Source organism: Botrytis cinerea, chromosome 11 (genome assembly GCF_000143535.2).
Source record: "Botrytis cinerea B05.10 chromosome 11, complete sequence".
Taxonomy (NCBI): domain Eukaryota; kingdom Fungi; phylum Ascomycota; class Leotiomycetes; order Helotiales; family Sclerotiniaceae; genus Botrytis; species Botrytis cinerea.
In genome coordinates, this window is record NC_037320.1 from 376,637 (window position 1) to 396,140 (window position 19,504).

The following is a 19,504-nucleotide window of genomic DNA, read 5'->3' on the forward strand; positions in this document are numbered from 1 at the left end:
ATTCCGTCATGAGCAAATGCGCCCAAGTTGCAGGATGAAGTCAATTCAAGATAATTTTCGACTAATTCGATCTTCACTCCATACAAACTTCATGATTCATCATTATGCTTTAAATCCTTTCTTCACTTGTCATTTCATCTCCATATTTTCAGGCACGGAAGGGAACCCGCGCGGAATATTGAAGTCTGGGGCTGTTCGATCGGGTCCCATCTCTCCACACATTCTCACTTGGAACCAATCATCGTCTGTCATTTTCAAACTCGAAGATGCTTTCACGATTTCCCGATGGGCTAATATCTCACATCTCGTACAGAGAAGTCTGGAAAGATGGATGCACTGATGAGACATGGCAGAGAATCTCATCACTTGGAGCTGATTATATATCGGCTCGCTTCCCTTCGATCTTGCCTCCATCCAAATTAACCTTCTTACTTCACTCTTCCTCCTCCTCCTCTTCATCAACATCACCTACATTGTCACAATGACTCCTGAAACCCTGGGCATTGCGATTGTCGCCACGCTCTTCTTCATCGTTCGATATCTAAATCGTACAGATACCCCAAAGATTCAAAATTTACCGGAAATTCCTGGATATCCTCTCTTCGGAAGTCTTTTGGAATTTGGTGTCTCTCATGCATTGGTGGCCAAGAGATTGGCCGAGAAGTATGGTGCTGTCTTCCAAGTAAGATTAGGAAACAGGGTAAGACGCATAGATCACTATCTCCGCGGAAATCCCACGCTAATTGTAAACAGCGGATTGTATTCGTCAACACTTTTGACGCTGTCCGCCATTTCTGGGTCACCAACCAATCGGCTTTGATCTCTCGCCCTACTCTTCATACTTTCCATAGTGTGGTATCTACTTCTCAAGGGTTTACCATTGGTACTTCGCCGTGGGATGAATCTTGCAAACAACGAAGAAAGGCTGCCGCTACTGCTTTGAATCGTCCGGCTGTTCAAACTTATATGCCTATTATCGATCTCGAGTCTAAGGTTTCCATCAGAGAATTACTCAACGATAGTAAGAATGGCCAAGTTGATATCGATCCCATCTCTTACTTTCAAAGATTTGCTCTCAACACTTCTTTGACATTGAACTATGGATCAAGACTTCACGAAGTCAAGGATAGGGATTTACTGCAGGAAATTTGTGATGTGGAAAGAGCTGTTAGCAATTTCAGATCTACGAGCAACAACTGGCAGGATTATATTCCATTACTGAGGCTGTTGCCAAGTTCGAACACTGAGGCTATCCAATACCGAGAAAGAAGAGACAAGTACTTGAATTACTTGTTGAACAAACTTAAGAAACAAATCGACGAAGGAACAGACAATCCTTGCATTACTGGAAACATTATCAAGGATCCTGATGCGAAGTTGAATGAGAGTAAGTTTATTGAGATTCTGTCAATGATATGATATACTAATCCACTTTAGATGAACTCAAATCTATTTGTCTAACAATGGTTTCTGCTGGTCTCGATACCGTTCCTGGTAACTTGATCATGGGTATCGCATATCTTTCCTCTGAACACGGTCAAGAAATCCAAAAACGAGCATATGAAGAAATCATGAAAGTTTACCCCGATGGAGAGGCATGGGAACGTTGTCTCGTTGAAGAAAAGGTTCCATATGTTACTGCTTTTGTCCGCGAAGTACTTCGATTCTTTACTGTTATTCCCATTTGTCTTCCAAGAACCAGTATCAAAGATATTGAATACAACGGGGCTACTGTTCCGGCTGGTACTACTTTTTACATGGTAAGTTCCCTTTTCACTTCAAAGACCTCAGAATCGTGCTAACAATTATCTAGAATGCATGGGCCGCTGATTACGATTCCAACCACTTCAAATCTCCCGATACCTTTTCCGTTGAACGTTACCTGGACAATCTCGAAGGAGGCGGAACACCTCACTACGCTTACGGTGCCGGCTCTCGCATGTGTGCAGGTTCACATCTCGCGAATAGAGAACTCTTCACTGCTTTTATCAGATTGTTCACAGCCTTCCAAATTGTGGCCCCGAAAGATCCAAAGGATAGACCAATCCTAGATGCTTTGGAATGTAATGCGGTTAAAACTAGTTTGACAACAGATCCCTATCCATTCAAGGTCGGTTTCAAGGTTAGGGATCAAGGAAAGCTGGAGAGATGGATGAGTGAAGCAGAGGAGAGAACGAAGGATCTTCATTGAGAAGAAAGATGTGGTAATGGATCTAGGAGAGATAAGGCGAGAGGCAACTCATAATTCACTGGGTTGTGGTGGGAAAATTATATCATGATTCATGACACGGAATGAAGCATCATAGATATTAGCATGGCGTGGTCTTTTGTATTGCGTACTGCATAGCGAGTTTTACTTTTTTTTCCCTGCTACCAATTTTAAAAAATCAAGAGATGAAATAAAAATATGAAATATATTATTGAGCTTTTTCATGCGCAAGTGATATGATGTATATGTCTATACTCATCGGATTATATTTGTCAAAATATGAATTCTTACTACTTGATATGAAAACCGGGGAAATCTTCTATCTTTATACCAAATTCTCCCCTTTGAATTGGAATATCAACTGATATTGATGGGAATGTTTGGGGGATCGTAGAAGTTTGATGATGGGTGGTGGGTGGTCATTGGTGAGAATTGATGGGATGGGATGGGATGGGGTTGGATGTTGAGGGGAAGGAGTAAGGAGTAAGGAGTAGAGAGATAAGAAATTGGGATGATGTATGATATATAATATATAATATGTGATGGGATAGCGGGATTGAGAATATAAAATTATAAGGAATTGCTGGGGTAGATGTTGTGGAATCTAGGTAGAGATAGAAGGAGATTGAGATGGAATTGTGTATTTTGAGAATTTAGATGTAATTTTGTGAGTAGTGTTTTAGTGATGGAATGGAATTTCTTTGTGTATGTGTGTGGAATTATAGAGCATTAAAAGGGATCGAGAGTTAGAAATAAATATGTGGAAGATGATTGTACGGGTAGGTAGATAGGTAGGTAGATAGATAGATAGATGGATTGTATTTTCTAGACGCCTATATATGTATGTATATGTATATGTATATGTATATGAGGTGAAGGATATAACCATACGGGATTAGGAATCACGATCACGAGGTTAGGTGATAGCTTGTTCTTTGAGATATTGTTATTTTGATATTGAGAATGAGTGGTTTGCGCAGGTTGATGTACTCTCGAGTTTGAGTTTGAGTTTGGGGAAGGCTGCGTGGTGATGAGGTGGAGAGGATTGGAGTGGGGTGGGGGAGACGAAGAGGTGAGGTGTGGGGGGGGGGGGGGGGGGCGGGGGCAGGGGGAGTGAAGTGTATTTTGTATCTATTAATGATATTGATGAGACGAGATTTGGCTTTCTCATACGGCTTTTGGGGCTGGTTTGGAGGTTTCCTTTAACAAAATAAAATTAAATAAAATAAATTTGTAGTGGGAATAGCGAGGTCAGGAGTGGGATAATTAATTGTTGATGATTTACTTATTATTTGCTTATCTGTATTTGTGGTGGAAGTATGGATTGGTCCAGTAGATGTAGGATAACCAAGCAGAACTTTTAGCTCACCTCGTCGTCAAATCAAATCATGATTCATGTGGAATTCCTTTCCTATGTGTACTGTAGATGGGTATATATATCCCGGAACTAGCATTCTAGCCCCTTGTATAGAATTTAGCGACCGGGAAGTTGTTAAGCAAGATGGGGATATGTATGTGAGAAGCGAGATGTGGGGAAGCTTATGGTGATGGTGAAAGGAACTGGAAGGCGATGGCGATGGTAATGGTAATGGGACATCTGAGATTGGTCTTGCGAGATATGAGGGCGAAGAATAGAAGGATTTGTTGTGCTGGATGTAAGAAGTATGTGGACTCGACTATTCCTGGATGTCATTTTCTCCGTTGCAAACATGAGAGGCTCCTGGAATCATGAGAGTATATTCGGAATTAGAAATTTAAAACTACTACGTACGTATTAATGCATATCTTTAGTTGGAGTAACTTCTTGTCATGGTCATTTTCAATAGTCGCCGTCGATTATAGCCCATGTCGAATGTCGCTATTGATGGGGAAATCCCATTTCCACTAACTATTCTTATATTTTATCGAGAAGCTTCGGTTCTGTATCTCAGACGATCATATCGTCTTATTGATATTCAATGTATTTTTTTGGTCTTACAAATGAGGTGCTTCAAATCACAAAAAGGCCCTGAGAGGCTGGGTTAACGTCATGGATTTGTGATGGATATAAAAACCTGAGCAAAAAAAAAAAAAAAAAACGATATTTATACCCTTCCGAGGTGATTATATTGGAGAACCGATAGAAAATGAGGGGCTGTAGGACAGACTCACTATTGACTTGGGTATTGGAAATAACTGGTGATCTGTAAGTCACTCTACACGGAAGGTGTGTGGGAAGGAAGTGAAGGTATGGAGACTTAACCGAATAAATAACCAAGTATAAAACTGGATGGACCTCTCAAAACTTCAGAGCTCCCATGGCAGTAAGTAAGGAGACATCGAAAACAATCAAGGAAATTGAGATGGAAGTTTTAGTGATTGGTACGGTAACTACCTCCTGACTAGACTCTCGCGTTAACAATCTGGAATATGGCACATCCAAATACTTTATCAAATTATGCCTTCATTCATACCGAGCTATTAACAGCAAAAATACCACGGCGGTAATTTTTGACGAGTGGCTTTGATGGCGACAGCGAATGTTCACCCTCAAGTATCTTGCATCCTCTTTGACGACAACCATGATCATCATGGTACGCACAGGAAATTATCTCTGGATATCAAATCTCAATCCCCATGACTTCTCGATGTTTGGCTTCCAGTTGAATTTTTTCACATAAAGGTCTCATTCCATTCTTGAAAGTAAAGTATTCTTGTGGCTGGAATGGGATTGGATTTCGATTTATGTAACATAAGTCGAGGTATGCATCTGTGCTAGATGTATTGTGAGTGAATATCCTGGGTAAAGTCTTATATACATGCTTATAGATATTTGAATAACTATATCGTGAATCATACAATGAGTTATTTTTGTTTAGATGAGGAACGTGAGAGCAATATATATTGATTCTATTACCGCCACTACATGGGATGTAAAGAAGTTAGAAATATAAGAAATCTGAATGTGTATGAGAGTTGATTCTCTTGAATCTGCGATTTTCTCTTGATGCTGGTTATTGATAATACCTCAAATTCCCTCGACATCATCTTCAATTTCACCACACGATAGCTACTCCACAATCACAGACCAGAATCCCCAGAATCTACATCTTCAAAACGTACAACTAAAAACATCATTTCAGTTTCGTCTTGGCACGGGAATCGTGGCATAATAAGCCATAGCTGCCAGGTTAATCTCTGGGGTCAGCTCTTTTCCTTCTTCCATCATCTTAGCCAGGAGTTTGAAATAATGGATGTAGAATGCCTGGGATTTTGTTAGCTGAATTTTCCACCCATGTAATTCCCGTCTTTCTCTTCTGTCTCCTCACGAATTCTACATCCGTTTCTTTCTCTCTCTCTTTAACCCTACAATCATTCTCCATCATGCTCTTCCAGTCGAGTCCTTTCGCAGATCGAGAATCGCAGGTGACGATAAATCCAAGTGAAAAATATCAAACATACCGGAGTAAAAGTATTGACAAATTTTGCCTCCTCATCCGTCTCATTGCTAAATGTATGAGGAGCTCTAGTGGGTACAACCACATAATCACCTACCCCTGCATCGATTCTCTTCTCGGACTCGCCTGTTGAGGGATTGGCGGGGACCCAGAAGGATATTACTTAGAAGTGTTAGTAGATTCAAAGTGAAAGCAGTAGATTGTAGAGAGGTGATGATAGGATAAAAAAAGTTGTAGTAAGGAGGGTAGAACAAAAGAAGAAGAACATCAGTGAGCAAGGAAACACAAGACCCTACCGCCTTTCGTGACCAGGAAACATTCATCATGCATCTCGTGCCAGTGAGCAGGTGGCCCTTTCAGACCCGCAGGAAGAGTTCCCTCAACAGTTGAAATCCGATTATCTATCATTTCTGTTATTCTCTTATGATAATAGCATCACTCTATTGATCATTCCCTATCGTCTCCCATACCAGTTCCCTCGAAATCAAATACGAGGAGGAACTTTCAGGGAGTCCAAGAGGGAGGAAAAAGAAGAAATACATACCAGTCCTACTCCCGTCCTCTAAAACTCTCAATTTGACATTTCCTAGTGTGATTACTTCCCCTGTCTCTGCTTTGACATAGTGGACTGGAACATTCGGTTGAGGGGCAATTGGTGCAGGAGGAATCATTTTTGGCAGCGAAAGTGTATTTTGACGGTATTTGAGAGAATAAATGCAGTATCTGTTGATTTGAGTGCGGTTGAGGTGTCCAACCAGTGAGAAGTTCGGATTACTATATAAATGATCAAAGTATGAGTGAGTTATGAAGTGAAGTGCAATGAAAAAAAAAATGCGAATAGACACTGGAACTACATCTTTATATCTTCAAGCTCGACACCGACCTCTTCTAAAGGATTCATCGTCAAATACCACAATCACACAATGATGAACCCTAAATCGGATAACTTCTCTCCAAGTTTGCCGAGCTTCTGAACCTCATAGTTTGATGTGATTGGTTCGCTCGCATCAACGGGAATCAACGAACATCTTTCAAGATTTCGGAGTAAGCAGAGGACCGAAGTGCGGTTAAGGATTCTTTGCTTATTAATGCTGCAGCATGCGGACTCTGACAGTTGTTGAATATGCCGGATACTAAGTCCGTGGTATTGAATGGTTTATTGTGTGACAATTGTGATGTCCTCTTGTACAACGGAGATAATAGATGGGAGTGGATACGGGTGTATGAGCGGGAATATTCGCTGGGAGACATGTAGTATCCTTGAAGTTTTTATAAATCAATGAAATAACATATAAAATCTCACTCAACTAACTATAATCGAAGTTCCCAAATGGTTGTTCAAATTAGATTGATAGGTATCCAATTTCTGGTCAAAATTAATAGCAACGCACTCCACCTCCTTCAAACTCTTTTGTCAATTTAGTTTTCGATCCTTTTGCCCTTCCGAAACCCGCTAGGTAAATTAATCATCATTCAAACATGCAAAGAAATGTCCATTAAATCACTTCCAATCAATTTTCCATCGATCTTCTCATTTCTGCATCAACCCTGCCATTGAACCTTTCCACTTCTTACCAAATTAACCATCCCGGTGGGCAACAAACCCTTATCCACAACAGCCAATCCACCAAATCTCTCTTTCATTTCTTCCCCATAAAGCTTCACAACCCATTTCCAATATCCCATGTCCATTCCCTCAAATGCCGAGGAAATTCCACCTTCGATTGCCTTTGCTAGAATGTTATCATACTCGTCCCAATCCGCGGATTCTTTGCTTGGTTGCTTGAGTAAATTCTCAAAGACCTCAAGTAAAGTTCCTTGCCCAAAACCACGAGTTCTTTCCCTGTATCGGGTGAACTCTTCAAAAGACATAAATTCTTGCAAATCACGAGGATTGGAATTTTCCGATTGCCACCGACGCGCCGCTCGAATATTGTATTGAGAAGCTCTCTTTTCGAAATTATCCTTCGCTACTCTATACGATTCAATCTCTGCCTCAAGTAAATTATCCATCAATGCTTCTGGGTTTTCATACACCCCATCTCGTAATTGCAGAAGTCCAATGAAGGGATTGTGCAACTCAAGACCGCCAAGACTAGTTGGGAAGTAAAGGTATCCATCAGGTACATCTTTGATACCAAATCTCTCTCTCAAAGTATCTTTGAGGTATGAAACCAGGTTTGTATTGGCAAAGATGAGATTTTGAATATGTCGGAAACTTGATAGCATGGCGTCAACATGTGCACGCCCAAAAGAATTTGACGGCTTTCCGAAGTTCGAAGTAAAGAAGCGGCCAGCATAAGTGTTCCACGCTTGGATCCATGAAAAGACACTTTTCTTATCTCGAAGTTGAGATTGAAGTTCTGAGACGTGTTGGTCGACCATAGGTTGATCTATGGTAAAATGACCGGTGGTAGGATCTAGTTTGAGAAAACCCCAGCGAATGTCTCCGGGAGGAAGAGAGGAGTCCATAGGTTGCTTAGATCCACTAGATGTGATGCGTTTAGATCCAGATTTACCTTTGTTAAGCTTAACTCCCATGACTTCTGAGAATTGGAGAATTGAGTTCCATCCTTTGACAACAGATTGATGAGCAGGCGACCAAATCCAAAAGTCATCATGCATTCTGTAGAGTTGAACTCCGTCTGTGCTTTGATTCACGGCGTAATCGAGACAGAAAAGAATGGTTTCTTCGCAAACAGCAGATAAGGCGTGAGCTTCGGGAACACCACGCTTCCGAATGCGAGCTTCTGAGGATATATCATCATCGACAAATTTCAGTGGAACTTCAAGAAACTTTTGAAAGAATCTCGACCATTTTGCTGACAAACCAAAAAACCCAAGAACACAGAAGATAGTGGAATGGGGTAATGATGGACCAAATGACTCAAATTCGGAGCGAGCACAGCTTATCTCGCCATGAAGCTTTGTATTAATGATAATCTCAGTCGACAGTAAATGGAGTATGAATTGCTTGATCTCCATAGGTGTTTTGGGCAACTTATCGGAATACCCTTCATCAGCGTTCAAAAAAGTATCAAAATCAAAATCTTTAAGTGAATCTGCAGCAAAGCGAAGTTCCTGTGCGTGTCCATTTGTCCTTGCCGTATTTAACTTGGGCCGAGGAGGTGGAGCTCGCTGTGGTTGCATGTAGTTACGCTGAGACATAGCTGGTCCCTGACTCAGGGACAACTCCTGTGTTATCTGCTGTCGGGAAAACTCAGGAATAGCATAATTGGCTTCTTCAACTCCGTCCTGATCTGCTTGCCCATCATCTTCCGAATCGGGAAGCTGAGACATGAAGTATATGGACTTGTAAAGTTCCTCCCGCTTCTCCATAACACTTCCCCGATGGTTGTATGATGGTCCTAGATAGAAGTCTATTCTCTCCTGATCAGTTGGGGGAATAGGTTTATTCAGTTTTGACCATGCTCCATCGAAATTGGAGAAATCTCTAAAGGCTTTCTTGAAGAAAACAGACCATTTAACACCAATATATTGAAGGAAAAGTGCCTCTAGGAGATCTTCGTCGATGAACATATGATATGTACCATTGAGGTGTCGTCTTTGCTCAACAGGAATGTCCCTATTCCATTCCCACATATCTATGGATGCAAGACGCATGTTCAAAACATCTGCAACTTCTGTAAGAATGACGGGACTAGCAAGAAAATCCTTCAGCGCCGCACGCTTTTCCTCCGATAGAAGACCGGAAGATATAAGGCCATTGATAGTCCAACGCAAAACAGTAGGATTAAATTGATCTGGTGCAGACAAGGTAATTCCGAATGTCTCAACCTGTTTTCGTAAAGCATTTAAGGCTTTCCTGGCTTGTCCATTCTCCCCATTTATTCCAAACAGGTTAGTCAAGTATGTCGTAATTGCTTTATGATCGGTTTCGAATGGTTGGAAGACCAGATTTTCCCAATTTGTTCGTCCCTCAGTCCTAGCAACACTCTCCTTCTTGACTTTGTGAAACTCTTCATCGATTTCTGAAGTGTCATTGACAACTTCAACGGCTTTCTGTTGTTGCTCTGCTGAAAGCCATTCTGTAACCAACTCACCATACAAAGTTGCATACTGGTGTTTTGATGATTGCACATTAATATGGCGTACCAAATATTTTTCCCATTGCTCTAGAGTCTTATCAGAGATGGATGGATCATATTCAGCTTGTGCGATAAACTTCTCGAGATTCTTGACAAGCAGTTCAAGCGGAGATAACTTTGTGACATTGCCATGACTGCGCTTTTCCGTAATTGGCGTCGTGATTGCAAAGCTTTGCTTCACACCTTCCAATAACAGCTTTAGTCTTTTTCGTTGATCGAGCTCGTTGCTCAGGTTATGAAAGAGAGCATCCTTTTGGCTTTCGAAATGATGACGCTTTTTGGAAATCTCAGTAAGCTTTGTAGTAGTGATGGACTGGAGCGTCTCGGAAAAGACCCCTCCAGACATGATGAAGGTGGGAAGTTATGGAAGACGAGATATTTTATGAAGGGTAGGAGAGTATGGAGGGTCTGAGGGTGCGGCTTGGGAAATTCAAAGTTGGGGAATTTTCTGTAGGATGAATAAAATTGAAGTGAATGATAAATTCCAATATATTGGGGGATCATGCAGTAATATTTATAATCGAGAGGAGAAGGCAAAGAGGCAGTGCAGGCAGCAGTGCAAACCACTCACCCCACGTCACGTGCTTAACGTTACAACGAAAACATAATACGTGCACAAAGAGAACTTCAAATCAACCATACCATGAAACAGTGTAGGAAATCTTGACGGCCGTGACAATCCAATGAGAAAGCAAAAATAGAACCAGAATCGCATCAAGCAAGGTGCGAATAACATGCATCGAATCCAAAGGACATCTTTGCATGTGCCATTTTTATATACATCTGCAAGGAGTTAGTCCAATTGGGATAAGTAGACATCTTATTGGCTACGGAAAGGAAAGTCAGACATAAAAGCATCAAATCAAGCTGCGAAGAATATGTAAGTTAGAAAGGAAAACAAATCTTTGGGAAGAGGCGAAGACCTCACAGGAATGAAAAATTGTACCAGCGAGTTGATAGAGGGCCACTTGGTGCGAAATTGCCTGGTTAAGAAGATTATTTAACTATTTCTAATCCTTTATTAGACAATTGAATGAACTTATTAGGATGGTCTGTAGGACAAGGTACAGGAGAAGTTCAAGCAACCATCATTGTCTTCCGGGCTTACACGCAAAACCCACCCACGTTGTATGGACCTCAAAAGTCAAAGACTAACAATGCGATATAAGCTGTCCATAATCTAGGAGATAATGCTGGAGGTATCAGAAAGGAAAGTCGCACAAAATATCGATGCAAACACCAGCATACATGAAGATATCAAGAGTCTTTATACATCGAATATACTTTGAAGAAAGAAGCTGCAGCTAGAAAAGACCACTACTTAGAAGTCCGACTATTTATATATATAGAAACGATGCTTAAATTGGTAACGGTAGTAAAGTACTCAAAACTACCACAATTCATCACGCTTGCTGATGGCATTTGTACGAAAAGAAACACAGTGACATGAAAAAGTGGTTTTTTCACAGCAGGAATGCTTTTAAATCTTGGAAAATACACAAGAAGTAGCTTGGAGGAGAGTGTATGATATTGGGCTCCTTATGAGTTTTCGGGGAGTGGCCGTGGTACTTGAGCTTAGAAAAATCGATTTGAATATTTTATTTTGTTGTATGTATGTGTGGTCAATCTCCAATGCAGATTCTCCATTAAGGTTGTGCCTTAGTCATCTTAATTCAATCACGAGATACTCGGTATAACTTCGGCAGCGAACAATTCATTTCGCTAAAACCAATCAACAATTAGTGTTTGAAGATTCTCGTGACCTGCTCTTTTGTTGCACATCTTATTTTGGGACACCTCTTGGTGTACAGACTCACGGGACAACGTGATATAGATAGATAGTAAAGCACAATTTCACACTCAAATTTATCAACTTTAAAATTCAATCAAAATTCAAGATTCAATTTAATATCATTCAAGTTGATACATTATATTTTTCGAGTCTTGAAGAATGATATGTATAAGATTTGTTCTATAAAATAAAAAAAATTTAAGCTCAAAAACTTAATAATTTATTTTCTTATCAAATATTGAAATAGAAAATTATATAATTAATTATAAAAGTTTGAATTTTCATTTTTCAGTTACTCTTTATATTGTACAGAACTCCTATATTCATGAATCTTTTATTCTAGTTTAAAAGAAATTGATTAGATTTTCGAATTTTAATTGAATTATCAAAGTCATTGTTTTTGGTGGACAATTGTGCTTTCTTCTTGAGTGTCCCGTGAGTCTGCAACCACTGGTGGGATTGAGGTAAAACTGCCTATTCACAATTGCAAGGCAAGAAGCAAAAGAAGCAACAGAAGCTCAAAGCAGGACTCTTTCGATAGACACGAAACTTTTTAAATGGTAACATTGGATCAAGCCATCTTCCCTGTTGTGGCAGAATCCGCGATTGACGAAGTGGCCGCTTTGTCAGCCCCAGAAAATATTCAATATTTTTATAATATATTGAAAAAAGCGTTTTTAAAGTATTGATTAGGGGGCTTTTTCTTTTGTAAATGATTAGAAATTTTTATTTTAAAGGAATTTAATGAAATTCTTGAATTCTAATTTGAATTTTAGTTTAAGATGATTAATATTTTATTTATATTAAATTTGATTAATAATTGAAGTAAATATGAATATATAGATTAGAGTTAGATAGACAATATATATAAATAGTATATTCTATATAGTATGGTATAGTGGTAAAACTTTTGATTGAAGAATAAATTGAAAGTGAAGTGAGTGATTTATTTTTTATTTTTTTTCTTTTTAAGTTTTCGGTTAATGTTTTTTATTTATATTATAGTTTTTATGTTTGCTTCCCTTTTCTTTTTAGTTTTTATGTTTATTTCCTTTTTATCTATTTTTTTTAGAATTCTAATATTTATCGATTCTGAAATCTTTAAGGCTTTTCAGGGCTTTTATTTTCTTTTTTTTTATTAAAAGTCAATACTAAATGAGTTTCATTTTATACCGATTTTATTTGTTATCAATGAATTGACTATATCGTTATTGATGAATTGAATATATTATAAATGTAATGTATATATAAAAATTTGTATGGGGATTTATATTGAATTTCTTTTCGTCGAAATTATTAACTTTGCTATTATAGGGCTTTGATTACTCAATCTAGTACCCAGAATGCAACAAGACATCCCAAAACTACAATTGAGTTGAAGCAGTATATATTGTATGGTTATTATTGCTGTAGTACTCAAGTCCCCCGAGCCTCTCTCAATTTGCACCTCTGAAAACTGAACCGCAAGCTAAGTCAAGCAATCATACATCGGATAACCTTAACTCATCATTTCGGCGATCCCATTGATGAAGCCTATTACAAATAAAGTACCGAAAAAGGTGCATACCCAAGTCAAAAAAGTCCAAAACCTTCCTGTTATTTTTTCACCTGGTGTAAGACCCCTCGAATATAAGTAGAACAACATTCCTATCTCATCCCCAAACATGCCTTTAAAGGTATCTAAATCAAACTGAAAGAAATCTGATGCCCGGCCATACACCCAGTAAGACGCGATCTCTTTCGCTCTTTCATCACTACACTGATGATTTTGAATAAGGATGCTGGCCAGGTACCAGCGGATCTGTGAAGGTGACATATTCTCGGACCTTCCACGACTAGTCAGTCCATTTTGCTTGCGAAATTTTGTATTTGGAAATGCATACAACAGAAGTGAAACGTTCTAGATAATGGGAACTAACTTTTTGAAATAGCCATCCGGCTTTGGTTGGCCCGGATACTGAAGTAACCCCGGCATGTTGAGGTCTGAGAATTGGTGGACTGTCTTTTACTCTGGATATTTCGGTCGAAGTGTTCCCTTGAATTTGATTCCGGTGGTTTTCTGACTAAATTCAATGATAAATGCTGAAATACTCATATATAAACAAGTTGAGAGGAGTGTCGAGATCGAAGACTTCTATTTCTTTCTCCAATCTTCAAAGAATTCGAGGTTGAAACATTCGCTAAAGTCGCCCGAAACGAACTTGCACCTTTGTCTTTACTTTTTTTCAATCATATATCTGAGCAGAATAAAGGTCTACACTAATTAGATAACTTTTTCAACAAGCAATTATGTCCTTCGAGGTCCGCTTGTCGAATCAGGCCGTGAAATCTTATGAGCAGTACAATTACTCTAAAGACCATCAAAGCCACAAGTTGGAGAATATGAGCATCTAGATATTTATGATTCTCTTTGCTTGAACATGCATTGAGTATTTGTCAAATCCTCACTGCATAGGAGCATCCAAAGTGACTGTCATCGAGTGAAAATACCACACCATTTGAGTGCCGAATGTTATCCGAATTGACTTCATTTTGCCTAATTTGAACTAACTCCATTATTCGGGATTCATTGTCCCCTATTAACCTCGGCGGATATATCTACCAAGACTAGTTCTCTTCCACTCCAAACCAATGAATTTGGATTCTATGAGTTTGTTGCACACCTAAAAATCCAATTTACAGGATTTATCCCGACAAGCGCCCATTAGCCGGAACAGATTACTGCTTTCATAGCTTTAGTACCTAGGACCTCGAAAGATAGAATGTGAATACTTGTTCGCATCACAGTTCTTATTGAATATTAAATAATATATGCTATCCAACGTCTACTTACGCTCGTTCTCAATCTTAGACCTTGAAATTACAGAAATACATACACTTTACGTATCTATCCGAGAAACTCATGAAAGTTCTCTAGTAGCACCTCTTCTTTCCAAGCTCACATGTTGTAAATGTTTCTATAGCGATAAAAAGCATTCAACTTCCTATAATATACCGTTGCTCTTGTAGACCCCCAGAAAAAAAGGTTTGGGATTCTTCCGAACCCCCTAAGCTTAGTAGTAACCAGACCCCGCATCCAATTCGCTAAAGATAGTACAGTACATATCGAATTACCCATTCACATCCAGCGCTTTTCTGTACTTCATTAAATTTCCGCTCTAGGATTATGCGGAGAAGTAGTGGGGCCCTAGATATTCTGGGGTGTATGCATGTATGTACCCAGCAATCCCGCTTTGATTTCTGCGGTTCTGTGTTTCATTGTCCGGTTTTGTCTTGTGATTGTTAGATTGATTTTGTACAATGTTGAGTTTGTTTTTTGAACTGATATTGATTGTTTTTTATACGAGGTTTATGAATTGCGATTATTCATTTTCTAGAATTTTGGTCATCTTCCTCTAATAGTTAACCACCTTCTGAAGGCATGGGCGAGTGCTTATAGGTTATCTCTACTAAGATTGTCTCCTAGTTCTAGATAAATTTTAAGCCGTTTTGTTGTCTGCTTACAATGCAGACGGGGAATAAACTTCGGATTTTTCGATCATATAAATGGTTCAGGAACATGTAGAGCCCCTAATCTACACCATTCATCACCTTAATCATTCCAGGAGTAATCTGATGAGACGCACTCTACAGCAATAAATTAAAAAAAATCATTTCAATAGGCATAACCAAAAATTATCATTAACCCTTTTCGATCTAGAGAATAAAAGTACCTCTAATTTGAATACATAATTTCACCATATCCTTCATTTCATAGCCCTCATAAAATATTACATATGCCATAGTGAGCATCAATCTATAGATTTAGGTCTCGCATGCATCATCATCAGCACCTTCATCGCTAGTGTTCCCTTCAACCGCTCTGTCTACCGCACTTGATTTCCCAGTCTCGATCGTGATGGCAGACTCGGAAGTAGTGCTCACAAAAACAACGCTGTTTGATGTGGAGGTGGCATTGCTCAATGCATAGCTGGCGGAAAGAGTAACCGTTGGCAGAGAATTTCCTGAACTGATACCGGTAGAGATCGTCGCAGTGGATGTTGATGGAATACTTGAGATAGTCTCAGATGCCTCATTGCCAGATGTGCCATTTGAATAAACAGCCGATTCGATAGCAGAAGGAAGAGCCGATCCAGAAGTAACTACACTACTTGTCGTCGTAACAGCTGTTTTTGAAAAGGAAGTAGTTTGGGTGTAATATCCAGTACCATTTGTCGCACTCGTTGGAACCCCACTAACAAACGCACTAGCAGTCGCAGTACTCGCTTTACTGACAATTGTTGAGTATGCGCCGGTCAAATTGAAGAAAGCGGATTTGGTAGGCAAGACATAAGTTGCTGTAGCATTAATCGCGACGGTTGCATTCGTGGTAATATTGCTACTCGTAGCAGGATCCAAGCAGCCGTTGTACAAACTATCACACATACTCACGAGAGATTCGTCTCCGGAACTGCGGCACGTATCGAGAATGACTGCGCAGTCGTTTTTACAGGTTGCATAGTCGGAGTTGCAGACGTTTGGAGCTTCGAGGCCAGCTAGTGAGCAGGCGTAGTATTTGGAAGAGCAATCTTGGCCGGCAGAAGTGGTTTCGTTGGAGGAGAAAGATACGAGACAAGAATCGTAGAGTCGAAGAGCTTGGGATGCAGTAATGGTTGAGTTGTCAGCGGAAGTACCGGTGATATCGTAAACGGAGCTGCACTTGTTTTTGCAACTGGCCATTTCCTATGATTATGTTAGTGACATTCCGTAACGTAGATTTCTCGCGAGACTTATGCTTACCGAAGAACAAGTATTGTCAGCCCCTCCATCATTTCTACATTCAGTAAAAGAAGCTACACAATCCTCTCCAATAGCAGCAGTAGCAGCAGTGAAAGAAACAAGGCAAGACTGATATTGTTTTTGACAACCTGCGGTAAGGGCGGAATCTCCAGAACTTTGACAGATATCGAGAGCCACGGAGCACGTGTTTTTGCAGCTGGCTGCATCGGCAGCGCAGGTGTTTGAAGCATCGTCGCAAAGAAGAAGACTTGAAGCACAATCGGGGGTCGTAGTGGCGGAATTGAAGTTGACAAGGCATGAGTTATATTGCATAAGACATGGCGCTTCGAGGGATTCGTCGCCGGAACTCAGACAGGTTGAGTAGCTTGTGGAGCACGCACTAAGGACCAGAGAGTCAGTAACCAGTGGTTTAAAATAAGATATTAAATAGTGGTTTAGACTTACGATTTGCATTGAGCTGCCTCAGCATTGCGAGCATTGTCCTCTCCGGTAGATGACATATACTTGGAAACACAATCCTGGCCAGTAGTGGTAGTGTTGGTTGTCCAGGTAAAAGTCACAAGACAGGTATTGTATTGTTCCATGCAAGGAGCGTAAAGAGCTGGGTCACCTGAACTGAGACAAGTGGAATATGATGTGGAACAATCGGTCTGCGTTGGGATTTTAGGGTCAGTAATAGCTTCGGTTTAGATTGAAGAATAGAAAGAATTTTCAAAGAGCAAAGGTTAAGGAGCTTTACTGACCTTGCAATCGGCGTTATTGCTTTGACATAAACTGTCTTCATTCCCGTCATTTTCACATTCGGTGAACCTAGAAACACAGTCGGTGTTACTCAACAAGGTGGTAGTGTTGAACTGGACGAGAGCTGAATCGTATTGTTCCAAGCATGCTGATTCATCAGCTTGACCGCTAGAAAGACATGTAGAATAGTTGATGCTGGCGTCGTTCTTGCAAGTTGCTGATTCAGAAGCACATGTATTCGATTCGCCGCCTTCATTTCGGCATGCTGTAAAATTGGGGTTAGCAATTGTCTATGTAAAAGAATTGTCTTGCTAGGGCAGGTGGCAAAAGTGTGCATTTGAAAGTAGAGTGAATATTTACGATATATTATCGATGCAATTCTCGAACCGGGTAATAGGTGAGTGCCATGGAAGTGATAAACGGTTAAGCTTACATGTGAAACTGCTAACACAATCTAGAGCAGTTGAAGCAGTGAAGGAGTCTAAGCAGTTGTTATACTGATTCATGCACAACGAGTCATCGGCGCTTCCACTGCTAAGGCAGATCCCATAAATCGCACTGCACTTGTCCTATACAACCGTGAAGTCAGTCATTGCCCATTAAAAATGAACAAGCAAGGGTGCGGTGGGTGTGGATGGAAAGGGTCATAGAACTGCTAAACTCCGACAGGTGCTCGAGACGAGAATGGAAGGGGCTTGGCTAATAGGACAGAAGGGATGAGGGGCGTGAGTCGGACAACTGATCTCTGCGATAACCAAGACCCTCAACGTCTTCACGTGATGTGACTCTTCAAATAGATTTTTGTACAGCAAAATGAGAGGACGGGAAGAAGATCAAGAATAAGAGTTCCGCAATGTGCGAGGATGCACAAGACTGAGGGAGAAAGGGAGTCCGCGGTGGATATCGCTCACGTGAAAAGAAAATGGTACTCACTTTACACTGTGCTGTGTAAGAATTACATGTGTTATCGGCGGTGCCATTGGCTCTGCAGGCCGAGAATTGAGATACACTATAAGATGAGAAAATTAGTATTTTCTCATTAGAAAAGAGATTTCGAGGAGCCAAGGGGCATGAGTTGCGCTGTAAGGTAGAACATGATCGGAAAGTTTGAAAAGGAAATTGAAGAAGCGAGGAGAATTGTATGACGTTCGATCTGATGACACTTACCAATCGAGATTCGATGAAGATTCTCTAGTAGAGAACACACTGAAAGAATCGAGACAGTTGTTGTATTGCGTGCTGGCTGCCGATGAGTCTGGAGATCCACTAGTGAGGGCCGTGGCATAAATTGTGCTGCATTTGTCCTTGCCTACTTTTGTTAGTCGCTTGTTCTAGCCGCAATCTTATCACATGAAGGCATCCTACATTGAGCTGCATAGCTATTGCAAGTATTATCTGCCTCTCCCGAGTCGTGACAAGCCGAGAAAAGAGATGCACAATCCTTTCCGGCCGAATCTTCTGGTGTGGTGAATATGGTGAAGTCGTCCAAGCAAAGATTATAGGTTTTCATGCATGATGATGTATCTGACGACGACGAAAGGCACGATCCATAGTTATCGGCGCATACATTTTTGCACTTTGCGTTGTCGGATTGGCATGTATTGTCGGCTCCGCCGTTATTCAAACACAGTTGGTAGGAGGAGACGCAAGATGTAGCAACGGAATTCGAGCTTTGAGCGGCAACCAGAGTCAAAAGACCCAGGTTGATAATGGAAGAAACAGAAGTTCTCATTTTGGCAAGAAATGCCTGATTATGTTAACGAAAGTAGTTGTTTTGGTTACAAAATTCGAGTGGAAACGACAGACTAGATAAGTTGGAAAGAGAAAAAGGATATAGACAGAACGATAAGAATGGACATGGGAATGCCAAATAGAAATAAGAAAATTGATAGCCTAACCACTTGGACAGACCATCGTTGACATCGTGTATACTTTGTTTGGTGGAGCTGGTGGATATACGATAAATTCTTAAAGTTATGGAGTAACCATGCAATACGATCATCCATAAATAGATAACCTATATGGCCCACAACAATCCAAACCCTTTCATGTCGCCCTCGATATTGGCTATGGAATTTGATTGAGATTCGAAGGACGATTCTATCACATTATCAGTTACGGTTTGAAAACGTCTTCAGTGCTTCGTCGCTCTTGAAGTTGCGGAGTTGTAAAGTCGTGATTAATGAACGATGTGGGTTCGAAGTTTCAACGGTTCATCCGATCTCTCCGCTCGTATCGTTCAATCTCCTTAATTTCCGACAACCGCCAAGATTCGCGTCCTCTTCGGCTTGGACAACCAATTTCGGAAAACTAAGCATAACAAGGTGCTCCCTGGGGGAAATCTCTAAGGAGAAGTGGATTCAAAATATACGAGGACAGCAAAGAAAACATGTGTTGTTGTGTGCATCAGTCCCGGGCTCGTTGCTGCTCCATTAAA

At 40.4% G+C, this 19,504-nt stretch overlaps 4 protein-coding genes across 4 annotated transcripts; 1 reads left to right on the forward strand and 3 right to left on the reverse strand.

The window, feature by feature from the left end:
• Window positions 1–284: 284 nt before the first annotated feature.
• BCIN_11g01060 (hypothetical protein) lies at window positions 285–2,390 on the forward strand. The gene is made up of 4 exons (XM_024695816.1): window positions 285–700; window positions 754–1,387; window positions 1,438–1,760; window positions 1,814–2,390. The coding sequence occupies exons 1-4, from the start codon at window positions 482–484 to the stop codon at window positions 2,189–2,191; spliced, it is 1,554 nt and encodes a 517-aa protein (XP_024551610.1). The 5' UTR covers window positions 285–481; the 3' UTR covers window positions 2,192–2,390.
• A 2,687-nt stretch (window positions 2,391–5,077) lies between these two features.
• Window positions 5,078–6,434, reverse strand: BCIN_11g01070 (hypothetical protein). Its single transcript, XM_024695817.1, has 4 exons — window positions 6,191–6,434; window positions 5,943–6,047; window positions 5,651–5,808; window positions 5,078–5,453 (listed from the first exon to the last, which is right to left on the reverse strand). Exons 1-4 carry the CDS (start codon window positions 6,315–6,317, stop codon window positions 5,328–5,330), a joined length of 516 nt encoding a protein of 171 aa, XP_024551611.1. The 5' UTR covers window positions 6,318–6,434; the 3' UTR covers window positions 5,078–5,327.
• A 547-nt stretch (window positions 6,435–6,981) lies between these two features.
• Window positions 6,982–10,277, reverse strand: BCIN_11g01080 (hypothetical protein). Its single transcript, XM_024695818.1, has one exon. The coding sequence runs from the start codon at window positions 10,099–10,101 to the stop codon at window positions 7,189–7,191; it is 2,913 nt and encodes a 970-aa protein (XP_024551612.1). The 5' UTR covers window positions 10,102–10,277; the 3' UTR covers window positions 6,982–7,188.
• Window positions 10,278–15,268: 4,991 nt separating this feature from the next.
• Window positions 15,269–18,856, reverse strand: BCIN_11g01090 (hypothetical protein). The gene is made up of 8 exons (XM_001556516.2): window positions 18,433–18,856; window positions 18,235–18,376; window positions 18,001–18,076; window positions 17,501–17,636; window positions 17,070–17,332; window positions 16,771–16,976; window positions 16,327–16,705; window positions 15,269–16,269 (listed from the first exon to the last, which is right to left on the reverse strand). The coding sequence occupies exons 1-8, from the start codon at window positions 18,797–18,799 to the stop codon at window positions 15,352–15,354; spliced, it is 2,487 nt and encodes an 828-aa protein (XP_001556566.1). The 5' UTR covers window positions 18,800–18,856; the 3' UTR covers window positions 15,269–15,351.
• Between the last annotated feature and the right edge of the window lie 648 nt (window positions 18,857–19,504).